The sequence below is a fragment of the Typopeltis vanoorti genome, chromosome 23 (genome assembly GCF_054136105.1).
Source record: "Typopeltis vanoorti isolate ZY-2024b chromosome 23, IOZ_Tvanoo_1.0, whole genome shotgun sequence".
NCBI lineage: Eukaryota > Metazoa > Arthropoda > Arachnida > Uropygi > Thelyphonidae > Typopeltis > Typopeltis vanoorti.
In genome coordinates, this window is record NC_143571.1 from 54,714,008 (window position 1) to 54,737,102 (window position 23,095).

At 34.7% G+C, this 23,095-nt stretch overlaps 1 protein-coding gene across 1 annotated transcript in view; it reads right to left on the minus strand.

Annotated features, from left to right (window-relative positions):
- PolE1 (DNA polymerase epsilon catalytic subunit 1) overlaps positions 1 to 23,095 on the minus strand; it is a 415,552-nt gene that overhangs the window by 136,485 nt on the left and 255,972 nt on the right. Inside the window, exons 32-35 of the mRNA XM_090412775.1 lie at positions 21,097 to 21,324; positions 20,541 to 20,673; positions 9,316 to 9,412; positions 7,518 to 7,656 (exon numbers count right to left, since the gene is read on the minus strand). Of these exons, the coding sequence (XP_090268901.1) occupies positions 7,518 to 7,656; positions 9,316 to 9,412; positions 20,541 to 20,673; positions 21,097 to 21,324 (597 nt within the window). The remainder of the gene's footprint in view (positions 1 to 7,517; positions 7,657 to 9,315; positions 9,413 to 20,540; positions 20,674 to 21,096; positions 21,325 to 23,095) is intronic.

Below are 23,095 nucleotides of genomic sequence, written 5' to 3' on the forward strand. Positions count from 1 at the left end.
GCTGTGAGGGAAGTCTGGTTGGAACAGAAGTTGAAGGCTGTACTGACAAGGGTATTGATAATATCATATTATTGGGCAAGGGAAGTTTGTGCACTTGTGGGTATGTTTTCCGTAAACCGTGAAAGAATGAGTGCCATTGAGAAGATGTGTGATGTCCAGAAAAGGCAGGTTATTGTTAATTTATTTTTTGTATAGTGAAATGAATTCTTGGTGCTGATGTTGAATATCATGTGCCTAAACAATTTTAAAATGCAGACTATATATTAGCTAGATAGAGGATTTGAGAATGGCAGTATCAAAAGAATGTTTTTCAAAATGCTCCAGATAGAAATTGGCCAGAGTATTAGTGGCATCCTGCCTAGTGCGGCAACACAAAATTTAAGTGATTGACATGTTGAGGGAGAGGGGATTTTTAATTAAAGATAAAGTGTCAAAAAGGGGTGCTCAAGGGTCAAAGCTGTATAACTGAGAGGAGACCTCCACATAGCCTTTAAAGGAATGCAGAGAACTGACCAGGTCTTCTGACCTAATGTCCAATCCTCACCTTCTCGTGATGCACCCTGTTGGGTATCTACTAGGCTGAACGAACGATGGGCTGGCAATTTGGGATTTAGTCGACCAAATTGTATTGTTATTGGTTAAACCAAAATAAAAAATGATGGTACAACATGACAAAATTTCATGCCGGCTGGGGCGTCGCCCGGTTAAACAAGGCCCCTGTTGTTTTCGCCAGGGAACCAGGGTGAACAGCGAAAAGTCAGCTACTGGAACAAATCTGAAAACAAACCCCAACTCAACATCACCAGAGTTAAAGATCGGTACTATCAACGTAAGAAGCCTGAATGGCAAAGAAATGGAGCTAGCTGAGGAATTAGATAAGTACCAGATCGACATAATGGGGTGACTGAAACAAAAAATAAAAAAACTGGTAAGATCTTCATCAGAAATGCTGAAGTATGGTGGTATAAGAGTCTTACAGTGGCTGCACTGCATAGTTCAGAAAGCCTGGACAGAGGGACGAATTCCCGATGATTGGAATAGAGCTCTCATAGTACCCATACATAAAAAGGAAAATAAAACTGCATGTGAGAATTACAGAGGTATTTCCCTACTGAGTGTTCCTGGCAAGATCTATGCAAGTATACTTGAGAAACGGTTGAGAAGAATTGTGGAAGAAAAGCTTGGTGAAGAACAAGCTGGATTCAGGCCAAATAGAGGCTGTCAGGATCAGATTTTCACTTTACGACAAATAGTCGAAAAAGCATGGGAATATAACAAAGATCTGTATTTAAGTTTTGTCGATTTGGAAAAGGCATATGACAAGGTGCCAAGAGAGAAGCTATTCAATACGCTGCAGTTATATGGTGTCAATGGGGCATTATATCAAGCAATACTTAGTCTTTATTTGAGTTGTAAGTCAGCAGTTAGAATTGTTGGAAGTACAGGAAGATGGTTTAATGTTAAATCTGGTGTGAGACAAGGATGTACATTATCCCCTCTGTTATTCATTATCTATATGGATTACATTATGAAGGAAAGTGGTATTAAACATGATATCAGAATTGGGGATGTTAATGTCAGCTCTTTGCTTTATGCAGATGATGTTATACTTCTAAATAAATCTGCTACAAGTCTGCAAGATTCTCTGACTAAATTGAATAGCTGTTGTAATAGATATGGTATGAAGGTCAGCAATAAAAAGACAAAGACGATGAAAATAGGCAGAATCATTGAAAATGTCAACTGTGTTGTGAATGGAGAACCTGTGGAACAAGTAAAACATTTCAGCTATTTAGGCACGATTTTTACTGAAGATGGTAAATTAAATATAGAAATAGACAACAGAATCAGCAAAGCTGGTATGGTGGGAAGTCAATTGAATAAATTCGTATGGAATAAGAGAGAAATTAGTCGGAACACTAAATTAGCTGTATACAAGACAGTGTTCAGACCAGTTTTAACTTATGGGTCTGAGAGCTGGGTAAGAAGTAAAACCCTTGACCAAAGACTAGAGACACCACAGATATGAGAGTCCTGAGAAAGATTAGAGATGTGAGCAGATGGCATCAATGGCAATATCATATTAAAAACAAGGATATTAAGAAAGAACTTGACATTGTCAGCATCCAGGAATGCGTTAGCAGAGCTAATCTCAGGTGTTATGGTCACTTAAACAGAATGGGCGTGGAAAGATTAGCAAAACAAGTGTTCTCTGCCAGGCTGGCAGGAAAACAACCCAGAGGAAGACCAAGATATAGGTGGATTGATAGGGTACAAAGCGCTTTAGACGATAGAAATATAAGATCTGATAATGTTGGAGTGTTGACAAGTAACAGACTGATTTGGAGGAAAATTGTAGATAGGAAATTAATAATGATGTAATTTTTTTCATGTAGTACTATCATATCCTGTACACCCCTTGAGGGTACATGGCAGGAATTTGATGATGATGGTGTCAAAAAGGGTGATTGGTGAATAAAGAAGTGATGTCAAAACCCACCATAATAACAGTGTTAGTTAAAACTACATTTTTGACTAAAATCCCTGAAGATGTTTATGTGACAGATGAAATATTGGAATGATTAAACCAATGTTTATTTATTTCTCTGTGCTGTATTCATTCCATTAAATCTAATGAGCTTAAACTAGTACCTAGGCCTTAATTAATACCTGTTTGTTAATTAGATATAGAGTAGGCATAGCATGAAGCTAAACAGTACTGGAAGTGGAAACTGTTTATCCAGGGGACTTATCCAGCTAGCCTTCCAAAAAAGATGCAGTAACAGAGGAAGCCTATCTATCTGAAGTTTAAGATAAAATTTCACTCTATTAAAGTTCTTTGAATCTATAGACGTGCTAGCATTGTATTACTTTGTGAAAAGAATGTTGCCACTCCTATTAAGGCAGTTATTAGCTCCCTTCAAAATGAACTCTCTTTGATTCTTAACATGGAATTCTAGAACTCCCAGCATTGTTACAATGCTTAGAATATCGGAAACAAACCATAAAATGTGACAAAAACTCAATAAACGTCCACCATCCCTACATAATCTCAGAGAGTTGAAAGATCCATAACATAAAAATTAGGTCAGGACTCCAACCAATAAGAAACAACACAGATACACTAAAGACAGAAACACCAAGCCGGCATGACATAGCCTCCACTTCCTCCACAAGCTCCAAAGACGATGCACTGTCGAAACAGCTCACACCCTGTTACTCCCACCCATGATCTTATCTCATCATATCCTTCCCCTTCCCCAAAAATTTATATTTTCACCCCCCTTCCCAAAATATTCTCTGCCCACCTTTAATAATATAAAAAAAAAACCTGGTTTTACAAAAACGTTCACTTACCCCTTGCCTCACCAATAATTCTCCAACATCTCTCTATCCCCACATTTTCCAACCCCCCTCCCCTTTCAATCATACTTCCTTCCTTTAATAGCAGATGAGTGTATATCTGCCACATGCCAGGATGCCACTGAATAAGAAGAGAGCCAGCAACATCCTATAAAGCTATGTCTAAATTATTCCTCCTATATATTATTCATATATCTGTCTATATAAAACATCAGTAATGCCCTAAAATTTGAATAAAAAGTCAATGACATTATAAAAAAGAGAACTTCTAAACAAAAATAGGCTAAATAGCCATAAATATAATATAATATATATATCTATTTATATATATATATTTTTTTTTTTTGTATTTTTCATTTAATTATTACATAGTCTGGAAACCCTGCTCTGGAGACCAAATATGGAACGTTTTCAAACTACCCCAGGCCTAATAAGCAGGTCAGACTGTTGGTTTGTGTGTTAATAGTGTTAAGTGCTTGATTTTCTAGAGATTCCATACAATTTTTTTTTTTTTTTTTTTAATATTATAGTCCAGTGGTGGCGAACCTTTTTATGTGTACATGCCAAAAGGTTACAAATCGAGTTGTTGATGTGCCGGTGCATGCCAAAAATTTGCAAATCAAGTTTCTGACGTGCCGGGCAGTTTTTAATAGAAGAAAAGTTAACAGAAAATTAATTAATTTATTTATTTATAATATATATATATATATAAAGTATTTCATAAATAATTTAATTATTTATAATTTTATAAATAATATTTTATTTATAAAATTTATCTACTCTATAATATAAAATGATAAGCTTTTTTGTAAAGTTTTTGTGTCACGGTTTTTGTCAATTTATTTGAAACGTTTTGAAACTCAGGGACTACCCTGAGTGTCGAGTCTTCAAAATTTGAGTCATCAGAATTCAAGGGAGAACTGGCCTACCAGTTCGGAACTCGGGGGGTTGGGTGCTGTAGGCTCGGGAAGGAGGAATATGTGGTGGAAAAACAAAGAAGAAATCTCATTGATATTTCATATAAATTTGGATATTCATTTTTCATTCTTATCAAGAATTTCGAATTACTCATAGAATTAAAAGTACTTTCTAGTCCTTTGTCCGATGATAATTCTAAAGTTAAAGGATTTCTTCATGGGAAAGGACTGTCTCTTTGTGTTCAACAAAGGGGTTCACATATTTTGCCTCCGGGGATCCTCATGTTCGGGATAAAACTTTTCAAACAACAACATCTTCAAGTAGGCCTCAACAACATCTGATACTGAATTGTGTGCATAGAAATCATCTGCTTCCATAATGGAATCTCAGTACAACTGAAACATTTCATTATTTCTTTCTGCAATCATATTAAATCAGAGTTTGAGTTTCTTTTTGAATGATTTGACCTTGTTTCAAGCATTAAATTTTGTTGTATCTGAACCTTAATTCAACTCGTTTATGTAAGAAAATATATCGCTGAAATATGCCAGCCTGGCTACCCATTTCTTATCCTGGAAATAATGGGACATATCACTTTTCTTATTAATTAGAAATAGCTCAGCTTCCTTTTGGTGTTCATATAACCTCTCATGAACTTTGCCACAGGACAGTCAACGAACTTCCGAATGTTGAAAGATTTCGATGTCTGAAAATTCCAGATTTCTCATGAATACTTTCATGTTTAACAATACGTTGCTTCGTCATTGACATTTCCTACATAGATGTTATTTAGGTGTTCTGGGTCTGAGCTTTTTGTTACATTCACGAATATTATATTCTCCTCAGAATATTTCCACTATAAAATATTTATTCATGAAAAATGACAAATTTCAGAAGAATCTCTCACAGTCTGGTATAATTGATGCCAGGGCCCAGGGGTTGAGAAACCCGGATCTACAATGAGTCGACTGAGGCTAAGAAAAATTGTATTTGTTCACAGCCCACTGAAGGAAGATGCCTGGCAGATGTGACAGCCATGTTACTCTTAATATCATATGTTTAGAAGACACGTGTTTTGACAAAGTTGCAGCCAGTGATTTTTCATATGCTAAAATATTAAAGATAATAAACTTGAGTTAATTAATAAGCTTTTAAATAATGAAAAGTTTTGGCGACTAAAAACAGTTCTTTTCTATCAGCTGAGTCATGTTATTATGCCTCTCAGCTAATGACTAGAGTTTCTTTACATCAGCTGCTAGGCTTTGTTCTTACAGTAGGCTTTGTGTTTGTCGGTTAGTTTCTTTCGTTTAAAACAAAATTTAACTTGTACGTGATGTTGAATAATTTATAAGCGTATAAAAGGATATCACCTGCAAATCGTTGATGTGCCAGCAAAATTCTCGGGCGTGCCACAGGTTCACCGGCTATGTTACAGTCCATTGTAGTCCCATATCTCTGAATTTTTCCTTTCCATAAAAAATAACCCGAGTGTATGATGAATGTGAATAACTCAAATATTTCATGGGGAAATATGGTTTAATAAGGTCAAGAGTTTCTCATTGACACATTAGTAAATAATGAAGTAATATAAAAGCTGGCCTGTCTGAATTCTTTAGGTTAAGATTTTTTTATTTAAGTTTTTAATGAAGGATGAAGAGTTGCCCATTGAGAGGAGAGGAGGAGGAAGTATTTTTGCTGTTTTGCAAGTTTATAGGAGAGCTGTTTTATGCTCTTAATACAGGATGAAGTGGTGGGGTATTGGGTTTGCAAATTTTTCTGGTTCCATATATCTATGGTAATTTAACATAACTTTTTCTTTTTTGACAACTTCTTTAGGTCAAGATGCAATTGCTTTTAATAATAATCATCATCAGCTATAATGTCTTTTATTTCCATATAGGGAGTAGGCAAGGCCATTTTCAGCCCTATCTAACTTATGGAGACTGAGGGGGAAGTTCAATCTCCACCAGTAGTTAATCAGAAACATCTGACCCAAGGCTATCATTAATTATACATGGCAACAATTTGTACACATTTTTCCTTTGAGATTTAGTGGGATGTTGATGTGGTCAGTACGAGATTCTTTTAGAAAATTATTTATTTTCCTATTCTATTCTGTTTGATCCATTATGACAGCTGCATTATCCTCATCTGTTTAAGTGAATGCAACTGATTTTAATAAACTATACACTTTTACTCTTTTGAAATGTAGAGGGATGTTGATTTAGTTAATTAGAGGGTTCATTTAGAAGATTGTTCATTTTCTTATTCTATTTTGTTCAATCCATTATGATAATTATACTACCCTCATTTATTTGGTTATAACAATATTTTTATTGCTATAATCATTTTAAGGCTGTTATTTCTTTTGGTAAAATGTTGCTCTTGGGAGGTTTGGATTTTATCAAAATTCTGGCCACATCCATAATATCATTACGCCAATGTGGGAGATCTAAAACTGAGTGTTATCTACTTTTTGTTCTGAAGATGCTGGTTTCAAATCCACTGGAAATATTAGTAACTCAGTGAATTATTTAAATTATTTTATTTTTGGTGTCATTTATACCATAAAACACTGAGTGTCCAAACTTATAATACTACTCAAGCTTGAAAAAGTTTGCAAATGCTCTAAAGAACTCCAAATAAGGATTAAGTTGAATGTTGAATGTGTGGCTGAAGAAAACAAACTTGTAAGTCTGTTAAATGAATGTACTTTCTATCTTTCTATCTGGTTTACTTGTTTTGTGAGAGGAGAAACACCCTACCCTCTCATACAGAGATGGTAGGCTCTCTGCATCCTAGATGGAATTCAAACAAGTCTTTCCACCTAAGGAGCAAATTTTGTGATATCCTCACAAATGTACTATAGAGGCATGAACTGAATAAGGATTTGTTAGCCTGGCTGGCTAAGTGAATAGCATGCCTGCTTTCCAACCAACAGGATGTGGGTTCAAATTCCACTTTAGCAATGAATGTTTTGTGAATGGCTTTAGATAATAAAAAATTATTGTCCAGTGTGAGACCACCATCCTGTTTATTGGAATTCTGAGGTGGTTTAAAAAGTTCCATGTTTGTTTCTTCAGAGCAGCAAAACCAGATAACCAAGCCTTAGCCCATCCATGGTACTTAAAAGTATGATAAGTTTACAACCTTTCATGGATGAAATTCACATAAAAAATTCTTAAATAGGTAATACAAAATAAATTTTAGTGTTTATATTTGTCAATTATACATACATTAGATACATAATGGCGGATAAACTGTCGGCTAACAGAACAAACACATCCAAGTTGAACTACAGCTCGAAACATAAGAGGAACTTGAGTTTCATATACTCCTTCTATGTGAGGTGTAGACAGCTCTGCCATAAGATCACTAGAAAGATAGATAAAAATATATTGTGAAGATCTATGTAAATAGATCTTCCCCAAATGAAATAAGACTAATAAATAAAAAAAGTTCAGGTATTAAGTGATTACAAAAGTTCAGTTATTTTGAATATTAATTTAAAACTGATCTGACCTCACATGTCAAAATCATCCCATTCAGATATTGATACTATTTACAATTATACAAGACAACTAATGTAGCCATGAGATTGTGAGTGTGCACGTGCATGCTGCCTGTATGTGTTCTCAGTGGTTTATCAGGTGGTGGGAGAGAGCTCTATTTCCAGAATTGTACCAATTTTAACCAGGATCACTTAAAAGTAGGGGCATTTCATTTCATTTCTGAAACTTTCCAGAACAGAAACTACAAGAAATTTGCAAAGTTCAAAAAGACAGCATTTATTAAATATAAATGCAGCATAATTCGTTTTAAAATTAAAAATCAGAAAAAATAAAATAAATAAATAAATAAATAATGGGTGCCAATGCAAGCTCTGGATGTTGGTGTTTGCTTCCATAGGGCTAGGCTGCCCGAAGAAAAAAACATTATGGGCCTGATTGAAGTTGCTGACTAAAGAAAAATCTTCTTCCTCTCAAGCCTGTAATGGGCACAATGTACATTCTTGAGTGCATTTCATTGCATATTCTCATGCCTGGTTTGTTTATTGGTGGAAGAGAAAAAAGTTATCCAGAAAAAAACTCTTTTAACCTTTGCATGTGACCAACTAACTTGACTTCAAAGTTTATTTTGCACTTGGTTAGACTATAATAAATTTAGTTTAATCCTTTATCCAAGTGTGCTGGCTCCCAACGACGAGACCTCAATAAAGGTCGAAACCGGTATGGGTAGTGGCCCTTCCCTTAATGCATAACATTATACATATCCGCAAGGAGATGTGCTTTGCATTATGGGAGATACTAAGATAGGAGTGAAGGTAGCTTGGCCACCTTTGCTACTAGTTGCCTGGTGTTGTACTACCTTACCTCAGTCCTGAAGATATTTTCAGGTGCAAACTTTGTTTGCTCACACTTGGATAAAGGAGTAAACTAAATTTATTATAACTTGACTTCAGTTGAAAAGTCTTTGTATTGCAGAGCAATCTTCCTCGTGTGGGCAATGAGAACTGACTGAAGGTTTCCTGTCAAAAATTTTAGCATCTTCAATTTGCCACCATAAACTAATGGATTTGCTAGAGTGAGAGTTGAGTCCTATGGATTTGCTACAGTGAGAGTTGACTATATTTCTTTTTTCTGTATGACAAACTCATGTTTGTTCACTGTAATGAGAATTCACTGTATAAGTTTCAATTTTAGGCTTTTTTTTTTTTCAATTAAGAAAAAAGAAAAGACATGAAAGTTACACATAAAAATTCTAATTTTCTTAATACAATTTCATGAAATCATTTTTTTTTTTCAAATTTTCTAGATCACTAAAACCAAATTTGTTGAATTAATTGTATACTAAAATAACCATATGCATTAAATTATAGAGGAAAAAAAAAGCTCACAAATAAGAAAAAACTGCAATTCAGAGAAAAAGATGGAGATGACAATTTGAGGAAGATAAGCACCAAAATGAGTTTAAATTTTCCACATCAATTTTGAGCAAAATAATAAATCCAACAAACATAAAAGAAAAATTTACTTGCTATGCTGCTGATATATATCTTCTGGTATAGCATATTCATAGAGATGATAAACTGGATGTGATCTTGGTAAAATTCTGGAGGCTTTTTTCCACCCTAAGTATAAAAATATAAAAATTGAAAAATAAAAAACAATGTGTTAAAAGTAATTTTCATTTCTGTTCAGAAGTTATATGAATCAAGTTAATAAAAATTTTTATTTTTTAGAATGAATACAAATTCATACTCTTGAATTAACTTGTCAAACTAAAAAATCTTCTAATAAAGATAATATATTTAGTCCTTGCCACTGTTCTCTTATTCATTACCTAATTCTTCTTCTCAGCCTTCAGTATAATTTTTTTTTTTTTTTGGAACTCTATTCAGTGCAAAATATGCCAGTTGTTTTTCAAACTACAGTAATTGAATGTTTATCCAACCTGTCAATTATCAGAACAGTGAATTTTGCTAATTGAAGCATTGGATTACTGAAGTACAATTAGTATAATTATTTTGTGCTGTATCATGGTGCTCTAGCCTGACTTCTGGTGAAACAAAAATTAATAAATTAATTAATTTAAAATAAAATCGATAATTACTTTTTATTACGTAATAAGTATAATAACATAGAATGATTTAAAAAAAAATTACAGCAAAACTACATCAAATACATCTTTAGAGTTCTAATGTCTTAAAGTGTTCTTTTGTTGGGCTTCTGCAATCATGTTGAAGATCCTATATGGATTGCTGATGGGACTTTCATATTCTTGGAATTACTAATCCATCATTCTTGTTGAGGTTAGAATGAATCAGCATCTTACAAGCTTCCTTGAATTTTCTTTCAAACCAGGTTTTGGTGCAATGTAGGGACTTGGTACCTTTCCAGTTAATTCTGTGGCATGTTTGCTAACAAGCTTGTTTTACCACAGTGAAGGAATTTTTGTGGCATTTCTGTTTGTCTTTCCATGTTGGAATTGTGTGCCCTGTTCCCCCCTATGTAGGGTAAGTTGCAGGTGCACTGGATTTTGTAACCCCCCCCCCCCGACCTTTAAATGAGCTGAGTATACTATTTAATTTTGCAGGAGGTTTGAAAGTTGCCTTAATATTGTATTTATGCAGTGTTTTATCTATTTTTTCAGATATTCCCCTAATGTATGGTATGGAATTTTTGTAAGCTTTTTTTTTTTTTTTATCTTTCATGAATTGTTGAGGATTTTGTGAACTGTCTTTTTGTTATAGCCATTATTTATAAAGATTGGGCTAATTATTTTCTATTCTGTCTTTAGTGCTCATCAGAGCAAACTGGTAGGGCCTATTCATATTCAGCACCCTCAGTTTGCTCATCAGAGCAAACTGAAGGTGCTGAATATGAATCTTTGTGTATGTATTGGCCTGTGTGTATGTTTGCATACACACAGGCCAATGAAGGAGAGACAGCCTGAGGGAAGACATGTAAAAAGCATGTCTAGAAAAAGAAGACAGTTATTGTTTACAATCTCTATGGTAAATTGGATGTTTGTGTTGTTTGCTTAGGTGGCTAAGGAATGTATTTAATGATGGCAAATATATTGTCACCACATCTGAGCCAGACTTTGGGCTTGAGACTTGCTGAATCTAGAGCTCATTGCTCAAAGTCATCTATGTAAAAGTTAGCTATAGGTGGGGAAAATGATGAGCCCATTACTGTACCTTCTTTTTGCAAATAGAAATTATTTTGCCAAACAAAATACCCAGAGCGAAGTACATGGGCAAAGAGGGCTGTGATATTAGGCGAAATTTATTTTATATGAGAAGAACCATGTCATTGATCAGAACATTTGTGAACAGTTACATCAAAGCTGACTAATAAATTTTTGTTGTTGAGTGTGATATTTTTAATTTTGTTTATGAAGTGTTCTGTATTTTTTATGTTGTTTAATTTTTTAATTATGTGCATGTTAATATACTTATGTATAAAAAGTATTTATTGATTTTATTTTTATTTATTGACTGATTTTTATTTATTTATTTATTTATTATTTTTTGTTTGCTTGTTTGTTTCACCAGAGGTCAGGCTAGCATAAAGGATTAACAAAGCAGTTACTTACTTTTGTGTAGTGTCATGTAGCTTTTGTTTTGTTCATATATATGTTTTCCTGATGATGACCTCGATATAGAGGCCAAAACATGATGTTATTTTCCTAATTATAAGTAAAGTAACTGCTCTAACACATGCATTTTAGTCTCCATAAATTCTACTTTTCTATCCACACTCTTTTATAGATGCCTAGGTAATGTGTGTGAAAGCAATTTTCTGAGCTCTGTAATTTTTGACTGTTTACCATACAGTTTAGGACAGAGGAAGTAGGGATAATATTATGGGACAGTCACTGAAGAGACAAGGAAGAGTAAAATATTATTAATGGAGGACTGTAATACAAGGAATATTGACTTGGAGAATGAAACAGCTAATAATACAATAAGCAATAAACTTGTAAAGTAACTTGATAATAGTTATCTGAAGCACAATGTACATGAACTTGCTAGTAGGAATTTCATAATAACATCAAAGGAATTATTGATGGACCACATTAATTAATTACAACCTTCTGTGATAGAGATCTGGGAAGACTGAGGAAAAATGATAACTGGAGCATAAGAGATAGAATTTCAAAAAAGTTAACTAGGAAATGCTGTTTAATGGAAAATATACCAATGCAAAATGGATAATATTGAGGGATCTTGCAGAATTAATCTAAGTTTCTGCCTGGAAGTCAATTTCATAATAAATCTGGAGTCAGTTAGATGAATAATCAACTTCTTAAAGAAATATGTTGAAAGAAAAAACTATTAGAAAGGGTATCAAAGTGATAACTCAGTAAGTATAGCAGATTAGCAATGACAAGTATTAACTAAATTGTTAATATAAATAATGTAAATAATTTCAATTATAAGCTAGAAATGCTATGATTAATCCAAATAGGACTTACTAGAACTTTCCTGTAGTTAACTGGAGTACATCATTTTGTTATAGTGATGCTTGCTCTAGTGTGTATGTGTACATTAATAAGTATTGTGTAAATACCTATATGAACTCTGGTCAGAAGACAAAATAAGGGCTGATGGATAAGATTTACCTAATAACAAAATACAAGAGGAGGAAACTGTTATGTTAAATCACATTGCTATAGTGAAAGTTATGTATATCTGCCACCTTAGCTAAGTGATCTAAGGATTACAGGAATTGTTTGTTATAAGTGAAATGTGAATTGCTTTACAGTAGCACTGTACCTATGAGACTCTGATTGAAACGTTTCAGTAGTTTGTTACAGTGAATAAATCTGTTATGATGGTGTTTACTATATAGTGAGACTCAACTACAACATCTCTGATAGTAAAAAGATATATGTTAGAGTTAACTAATCAACCTTTCATAATTTATAATGAAATGCTAAGATTGGGAATAGTACCTTCTGATGAGAAGTTTGCAAGTGTTATTGCAACAGTTATCAAAACAGATGGTTCATCATATCCATGAAACTCATGATAGGGATCATTTATTAACCAAGAGTTAAGGGGATTCATTATTTCATTAAGGATATACGGCTATGACAAAACTGCTTACTTGGTAAAGAGTACCACAGGATTCATTGTTAGGACCCTTCTTGTTTAATCATCATCATCATCATCAAATTCCTGCCATGTACCCTCAAGGGGTGTACAGGATATGACAGTACCACATGAAAAAATTACATCATTACTAACTTCCTATCTACAATTTTCCTCAAAATCAGTCTGTTACTTGTCAAGACTGCAACATTATCAGATCTCATATTTCTATCGTCTAAGGCACTTTGTACCGTATCAATCCACCTATATCTTGGTATTCCTCTGGGTCGTTTTCCTGCCAACCTGGCAGAGAACACTTGTTTTGCTAATCTTTCCTCTCCCATTCTATTTAAGTGACCATACCACCTGAGATTAGCTCTGCTAATGCATTCCTGGATGCTTGCAATGTCAAGTTCTTTCCTAATATCCTCATTTTTAATATGATATTGCCATTGATGCCATCTGTTCATGCCTCTAATCTTTCTCAGGACTCTCATATCTGTGGTCTCTAGTCTTTGGTCAAGTGTTTTACTTCTGACCCAGCTCTCAGATCCATAAGTTAAAACTGGTTTGAACACTGTCTTGTATACAGCTAATTTAGTGTTCCGACTAATTTCTCTCTTATTCCATATGAATTTATTCAATTGACTTCCCACCATACCAGCTTTGCTGATTCTGTTGTCTATTTCTATATTTAATTTACCATCTTCAGTAAAAATCGTGCCTAAGTAGCTGAAATGTTTTACTTGTTCCACAGGTTCTCCATTCACAACACAGTTGACATTTTCAATGATTCTGCCTATTTTCATTGTCTTTGTCCTTTTATTGCTGACCTTCATACCATATCTATTACAACAGCAGAATTATAACATCATCCGCATAAAGCAAGAGCTGACATTAACATCTCCAATTTTGATATCAGGTTTAATACCACTTTCCTTCATAATGTGATCATTTTGGATAATGAATAACAGAGGGGATAATGTACATCCTTGTCTCACACCAGATTTAACATTAAACCATCTTCCTGTACTTCCTTCAATTCTAACTGCTGACTTACAACTCAAATAGAGACTAAGTATTGCTTGATATAATGCCCCATTGACACCATATAACTGCAGCATATTGAATAGCTTCTCTCTTGGCACCTTGTCATATGCCTTTTCCAAATCGACAAAACTTAAATACAAATCTTTGTTATATTCCCATGCTTTCTTGACTATTTGTCGTAAAGTGAAGATCTGATCCTGACAGCCTCTATTTGGCCTGAATCCAGCTTGTTCTTCACCAAGCTTTTCTTCCACAATTCTTCTCAACCGTTTCTCAAGTATACTTGCATAGATCTTGCCAGGAACACTCAGTAGGGAAATACCTCTGTAATTCTCACATTCAGTTTTATTTCCATTTTTATATATGGGTACTATGAGAGCTCTACTCTAATCATCGGGAATTCGTCCCTCTGTCCAGGCTTTCTGAACTATGCAGTGCAGCCACTGTAAGACTTTTATACCACCATACTTCAGCATTTCTGGTTGAATATCATCTACTCCTGCTGCCTTTCCACATTTCAAACCTTTGATGGCTTTTTCTACTTCAAGTATGGATATGAATTCCTGACAGCATGCCTGGTCAGTGTTTTTTTATCACTGTGCTGTCATCACTGCTTGTTTCATTTAGCAGTTTTTCAAAGTAATTACTCCATACTTCAAGGATATCTTTTTCTACTGTTTTCATGTCACCTTTATCATCTCTAACTCCTTTTACAGCACTCTTCCCTCCATTCCTAAGCTTCTTCAACAACCTCCAGAATATTTTGCCACCTTCTTGATATTTATTTTCTATATTCTTGCCAAAGTCCTCCCATGACTTTTGTTTAGCTAGTTTTACACACTGTTTAGCTTTCTTACATTTGTCTCTGTATTCTGTAAGAGTAAAAGCTAGCTTATTTGCCAGGAACTTTTGATATGCTTTCTTCTTTTCCTTCACTGCCGCTTTAACTTCCTGTGTTCACCAGGGAGTTCTGATTTTTTTATCCTTGCACACAACCTCACCACATGCCTCTCTGGCAGAATCAATAAATGTTTTCTTCAGAGTTTGCCACTGAATCTCCAAGGTTTGATTCCTGTTCTCAAACTCTTTCATTTTCTTTTCAATAATCTTTCTGTATTTTAGTCTACAGTTCACATCTGAGAGCTGCTCAACTTTTATTCACTTTAAAGCTTTCTTACATGTTATTCTTTTCAATATGAAATTCAATTTTATCCTGCTCAAGACTAAATAGTGATCACTTCCAATTTCAAATCCTCTGTACACTCTGGTGTCCTGCACCAGGGAGAAAACATCACTATCAACAATAACATAGTCAATGAAACTTTCCTTATTCCTAGCCTCTTCTCTCCATGTGAATTTGTGCACATTTTTATGTTGGAACATGCTGTTAGTAATAACCAGTCCATGTCCTGAGCAGAAATCCAACAGCTATTTGCCATTATTATTAGCTTTGCTCTTTTCTCCAAATTTTCCCAAAATATTTTTGTATGTCTCACAATCATTTCCTACTCTGCTATTTAGATCACCAACAAGGACCAACTTTTCCTTTTTCATTCTGTCAGTTGCTTTTTCTAAAGCGTCAAAAAATTCCTCCACTTCTACCTTAGTAGAACCGTCTGTGGGACCATAGGCACAAATAAGTCTCATTGTCCAGTTCCCCATTCTCATATTTGCCCACATTACTCTACTTGAGACTGACTGCCATTCAAGAAGATTAGCCTCGTATTTTGTGTTGAATACTATGGCTACTCCTTCTTTTCCTTGATTGTCATTGCCTGAATATAACATTTTGTATTTATTACTCAGAAAGATCTCACCAGTTTTTGTCTTTTTTGTTTCAGTCACCCCTATTATGTCGATCTGGTACTTATCTAATTCCTCAGCTAGCTCCATTTCTTTGCCATTCAGGCTTCTTACGTTGATAGTACCGATCTTTAACTCTGGTGATGTCGAGTTGGGGTTTGTTTTCAGATTTGTTCCAGTAGCTGACTTTTCGCTGTTTGCTCTGGTTCCCTGGCGAAAACAACAGGGGCCTTGTTTAACCAGGCGACGCCCCAGCCGGCATGAAATTTTGTCATGTTGTACCATCATTTTTTATTTTGGTTTAACCAATAAGAATAGAATTTGGTCGGCTAAATCCCAAATTGCCAGCCCATCCTCGTTCGTTCAGTATCAAAGTAGATACCCAACAGAGTGCACCACGAGAAGGTGAGGATTGGACATTAGGTCAGAAGCCCTGGTCGGTTCTCCGCATTCCTTTAAAGGCTATGTGGAGGTCTTCTCTCAGTTATACAGCTTTGACCCTTAAGCACCCCTTCTTGTTTAATATATTCATAAATGATTAAAGGCTAAAATTTCTCATTGCTAATGATGAAAAGTACTTAACTCTGCCCAACTTTGCATCACAAGATGATCTAAGTTCTTCATGGGATGATCATAAAATATTGGAGTAGTGGACAGGGAAGTGACATTTAAAATTTAATACGAGCAAATGAAAATATATCAAATTCAGTAATAAGATAATAATAAACAGTTATAACTTGAATAGACTTTAGAAAATGATGAATACAAAGATTGGAAGATTTCGGGTTGATAGGAATTTAACTAGTTCAATAATCATATTAGTAAGATAACTAGAAAGCTCAGCAGATTGTAGTAAATTATAATGTTGTAGAAAGCAGATTATAATACTGTACTTCAATGGACTGTAAGCTTAATTAAATTATGCTTTACTTGTAAGAGTATGGAAGTAATGGTACTGTTATACAAGTCTCTAGCCAGCCCAACTTTATTCACTCAATTGTTCAATGGAATTTAAGAAAATTAAGCATTGACATTCAGAGATTAACTGTGTAGAGATTGTACCATGTTCATTATGAGGATCAACTGATTAGTTGTAATCTGATGAATTCATCAAAGAAGAGATGGAGAGGAAATTTAAATAAATGATAGATAGCAGAAGTTTGCTGCACTTGGATGAACCAGGCTCTTCTAGAACACATAATAAAATAAAAAGATAGTGAAGAAGAGAATGGGAATAAATATACAAATTTCAGTTTTTAGTGTCAAGTTGAAATGGCTTTCTGCAGCCAATTACAGAAGCACTCAACTGAGAGTAGGCCTAAAGGCCTACCCCCGTGGTTAGCTAAATTGGGTGTGTCCTTGGCTATTGGTCTGAAGCATAAAGGATGAGCAGTTGCCAAATTTGGGGAAGTTTCATGCAACCAAATTTGTGAGGCTAGGGCAGATCTGAGGAAAAGTCTTTCATATTTATATTTGCTGCAATGGGGTAAAGTGGTTTTCACCAGCATATTCTATGGTGGGTGTCTCTAAAGCATGGTCAGCAAGTCCTGAGTGGCTGTAGTGATGGAAACAGATATAGTTCTTATGTGCAACAATTCTGATGATGGCTGTCCTACCTGTTTGGCCATGGTAGGATAGTTTACAACTACAAGGGACCTGATAAACACCTGGCAGGTCTAGAGACTGTGGCTGGCATCATAAGGAATCCATATCTGCCTTAAAAAACTACTCTAATCTTAACAAATTTGGTTGCATGAAACATAATAGCTTCCCAAATTTGGGAAGCTATTATCCTCCATACTTCAGTCCAACAGCCAAAGATGTCCAATTTAGCCCACTAAGGGGCATGATGTCTACTCTCAGCTGACATGGTTCATCTCCATTACTTAGTGTAATGCCTGCATACATATATCTCATTATAGTTTGTTCCTTACAATGGCAATTTGACTTTGTTGAAATACTGGATATTAATTAAATTTATTTTAATATCGGTCTATGTTATAATTCCCTTAAAAATACAATTATGAATAGTCAATATATAAGCCTTACTACTACCAGACTTACTATAATCCATGGAGATTCCATAGTGATCAAGGCCCATCATTATGGTAAGCTGAAAATGAAGTTTTGTAGGCAACCAAATAGATTAGCCTTTCTAAAACACTGCCATGATAATGACATCATCCCTGATTGTGTTAAGTTGAAACACTAGTTTAATTTACCAAAAGCTCTCTGCATATACAGGTGCACTTGCCAACACTAATGAAGCTATTTGTGTGCTAGAAGAAGAAGAAGAGCTGTAATGCTGAATACTGACCTCTGAATGATTCTTTCAGATGTCTCTAATGCATCAGCTGCCAAAGAATTTCTAAAAATAAAAAGTCACACATCAACAAATATGCTAAACATCTAAAAAACTCTACTATCAAGCTTCAACAACATCAGGTAAATAAACCCTGAAATAAATTTATCTTCGTTCACTCTCAAGCTGGAAGCAATTAGTGCACTATCTTTTAGCCACAACTACACTCTTTCACCTGTAAAAATTCCTAGAGAAGAAATTATGATTCAAATTGAATGTGGGATTCTTAGCCTTTCTGCTCATATTACCAATGTTCTAATTCAAGCAAAACCTCCAAAAAGTAACCTCTCCTATAAGATCCTGTACAGACTCCTTAAAACAGTCATATTATGGCCTCTTGAAGTTACTAATAAACTAAAATCATATAAATTCTATACCTACCCCCCCCACCTAGTATATATGGACTACCTTAAATTCATAAACACAATGTGTCAGTGATTCACTCACCCACATACAAATTAGCCAAACATTTAGCCAAAATGTTTAAAGCCAGCATAGAAAACCTCATACTCCAACACACACACAGTATAGTCAGTTTTGATGGCTCCTCTCTATTCACCAATGTCCCACTTAAAGACACTTTAGACCTTATTCACACTGAATTTCCATATTTCAGCCTTGTTTATATTCACTATGAATGCTGGCTATTTCGTAGGAAAACTACAAACAAATAGAGAGGGACAGCCATGGGGTCCATGCTTTCCCCCCTCCACTTGGCTAATTTCTTCATGGAAACATCTGAAGAGAAAGCTCTAAACTCTGCCTCATATAGACCTACTGTTTAGCTACACTTTGTTGATGATGTGTTCTCCATTTGGCCACATGGCCTGAATGCTTTCAATTCACATTAGAAAAAGAAAACAACAACAGTTTCCCCCTTCCTAGATACATTAATTACACCCCAGCCTGATGGGGTGTAATTAATGTATCTTTGCATTTTCATATAAAAATTAAACAGCAGTGGTCCAAGCACAAAAACTTTCAGCATACCAGTAATTACCTCTTTGCTCCTGGGATTCTGCTACTTCATGTAGGACTCTTTGATATCTGTCCAACAGCTTCCTTTGCACGATGATGATGAGGAGGAGGAGGAGATAATAATAAGGGTAGATACTAAACCTAAACTAGCATCTTTCCCAATACATGTAAGAAAGCCTATATAATTAGCTGGGTGGTTAGCGTATCCGCTCTCCAGATAAAAGGTTGTGGGTTCGAATCCTGCCATGAGAATGGTTGTTTGTGATTGTCTGTGGAAATACTAGTGGTGGTGGTGGGGTATATGGCATTGGTGTAGTTGCAGTTGGTGGATTGAGTGGTAGAGACAGAGCCATAGAGTAGGTGCCCTTTCTCGATGAGTTCTTGGACTCCCTGGAGGTGTCACGTAATAATAATAATAATAATAATAATAATATTCAATCCACTTCAAAAAGGGAAGAGATATAAGTCTGCTATCAAATTCCCAGACCCATTGTTCTCACCTCAGTCCTCTCCAAAGTAATACAGATCACCTAGAGTCAACTTCTTCACTATCTGGTGACCCATCAGTCGATCAGTGATCATCAGTGTAGAGGAATGTGACCTCAAGAACAGGTATAACAGCTAGTAGGAATTGTATGGCTTCCCTCGATGAGTTCCTAACTCCTTGCAGGTCTCTCTAATAATCATAATCATAATAATTTCATACTCTTCTAGCTCTTTCTTATACATCTTCCATTATTGTTTACATTAATGGAAGTATGTACTTTTCATGTTGTCATTTTGTATACTTTATGCAGGTTTCTGCCAATTTGTGGCTAAGCAGAAAATCATGTGTCTTGGCTGTAATATAATACGCATTTATTGGCCTTCCTTTTTAATTTTATCACTGGTGTGCATTGTAAAAGCATGACTGTCAAAATTCTGTGTGTTATTTCATGCTGGTTTCCAATGAATTATCCTTCCCATAAATTTTATTTTTCCACCCTTATTTTGCTATAGTTAACAAATTTTGTTGTTTTCATCCTTGTCTTTACAGCTGATCCATATTATGAATTTGATTTAGCTTATGTCAATTCAAATGTTGAAAACAAAGATAAATTTTGATTTTTTTTTTTCGTAATATAATAATGCAATGAAAATATTAAATCTGCGGTATAAAGAAAAAAAAAAATCTAGTTTTAAAACAAAACACAAATAATTTTATGCGGCACTTTCCATATAATTATTCCCAACAGCTGTATTTTGCGGTGTGGATTCTGAATCATTTAAAAGAAAATTAAATTTGCTATTGTAAAGGCTTTGTGCTTTCAATGATTTCAATAGTGGGCTTAAAATAGCACTGATTCTTTGGTAATTAGGTGATGATGCTTCAATAGTTCATTATAGTACATCATTTTGTAATAGTAGTGCTTGTTATAATACACATCTACTGTAAAATGAATAAATAACAAAGAAATAACTTACACTGGCTTTCACCTTCTTTAGGTGTCCTCTGGTTAACATAAAAAATACGAGGCACAATAAGTCTTATACTGTGGAGATCTGAGCCAATAAGAGCCCAAATTTGAAACATTCCCTGTTTCCCTGTTTCAGCAATCTAAAGATAACAGATAATTTTGATATCTTTCATTTCGGGGAGGCATAAAAAAAAAGTAAAAGAAATTAACTTCATTTATGAAATTTCTTTGATAAATGTATTAAAAATGTGATTTTTTTTTTTTTTTTTACAGCATTCCATGAAAAATAAACCTTGCTAATAAAGTTATTAACTTTAGTTCATTTCCTTTAATATGTTTATTTAAAATGTTTGACTTTTGAACTCTATTCTATTGTATTTATTTTCATAAGAACTATTAACATTTAGTTTTAAATCAATCTGAATTTTACTTCATTTAAATCTGCTTCTTTGTTTCATTGTTGCAGTTAGTATGAAATTAATATCCTATTCATTTTGCCATATCCGGAAAAAAAAAAAAAAATGAAATTCATTATTTAACTAAATTAATATAAAATGCCTTACCTGAATTATCTGCCATGGTTCATCAAGTAAAGACCTTTTTGCCCTTCTAAGAAATCCAGCCAATCCTGTTGAGGGTCCACTACGAATAACACTGTTACCACTACCACTACTACCAACTTCAAAACCTTTGCCTCGTAATTTCTTATGTTGCTTTAGTTTCACTTCTTTTTGCCTAGCTTGAATCGCCCATTTCTTTTTATGATAGGTGAGCCATGCCAAATGTTCTTTCTAAAGGAAAAATCAACAAATGATAGCTGTTATATTTTATTATGGTCGCCGTCTGCACACCTTGTAATATTTTACTTATTTATTATTGTATCTTAAGTTCAACTGCACCTTTGTTAACCTTATATGTGCTGTGCTCCCAACACTTTATGTCCTAACTAACTCTATGCTGCTTTACTCTTAAATTAACTTTAATCTGCTTAACACACATCTCACTGTTAATCCCACTTAATCTTATTTCCTGTTCCCACTGCTAGCAAACAAACTAAGTTATCAGCCTATATGCAGGTTACCAATTCACACACTAATCAATCAGAAAAAAAATTTTTTTTTTAATGACTCCACCGTTCTAATTGAACTAATGTAGTCTGAGAATTAAGGTAAGGAATACAGGCACGATCTTAGTTAATACACATATTTTTCTATAGCAAGTCGTGGCGATTCTCAATCTAATGTGCACGCAGATTCACTAATTTTTTTAGAGATAGTGCATTGGCAAATAGATCAGACAAGTAGTTAAACAAATAAAATATTTATTTATAGGTTGAGAGATTAATAAAATATTAATCTCTCAACCTATCTAAATGCACTAGGGGTAACATACAACTGACTATTACACACAACTTACTAAATTCCTTCACAATGTCAACTAATCTAAATTAAACAAGTAGCTATTCCCTATGTTACACTTGAGCTTAATCTCTTCCATTGTATGTACAAATTTTACAATCAATCTACCCTTTTTGTAACCATAACTCATTCTTTAACACATCACTAACAAGTATCTGTAAGCACACTCATTACATATAATAGTTCCAGTTTCACCTTTACAAAGCATTAACAAAATTTGTGCCTACTTACAACAGCTCTTTACATACACATTTCAGTCAATTGCACAATATCTCAATCCGTCTTCACCACAGGTTATGATCGTTGCTTGGCAATGTAGCGGTTCTCGCTCTGGGAATTGCCGCTGTGATTCTTCCATCGGTATCTGGAAAAGAACTGCTGAAGTCTCCGTTATGACCATGGGTACAGCATTCTCCTAGCAAGGCCATATATTCAAACAGGAGCTCCATCGAATAACGGCCTTGCCTACACACACACACACACCTGGAATTCCATTCTCTGGAAAAGGGCAAAACTTGGAATCTAAAAATCGAGAACCTTGCTGGCCTGTCTCAGTCCTACGTTATATCTTCCCTAATCCTTTGTTACTACGATGTAGTTTCCAGGATTACTTGCCAGCATGATGATGTCACTTCGGGATCCGTCCGCTCGTGGGGGCATATTTTTATGTTCGCAAGACATCGTGAACTTTTGTATTTGCTTAATCATTGGTATAATCTGTGTTAATCCACTCTTTCCCATTTTAAATACAGCTCAATTCGGCATTAAATTATGCCTTTTTTTAGTAAAAGTATTATTATTATTACGCGACACCTCCAGGAAGTTGGAAGACTCATCGAGGGAGGGCACCTACTATACAACTCTCTGTCTCCACCACTCAATCCACCAACTACAACAAACAGCAACTACACCGCAATCTACTGTCCACCACCACTAGTATTTTCACAGACAATCACAAACATCCATGCCCATGGCAGGATTCAAACCCACAGCCTTTTGGCTGGAGAGTGGATACACTAACCACTCGGCCTACCAGGCTGGCATTATTACATTTTATTACAACATAATTTCTAATTTAAATTTAAATATGTTTGGAAACCTCTTTAAAATCAAACTCAAAAAATTAATTAATTCAATTTATCGC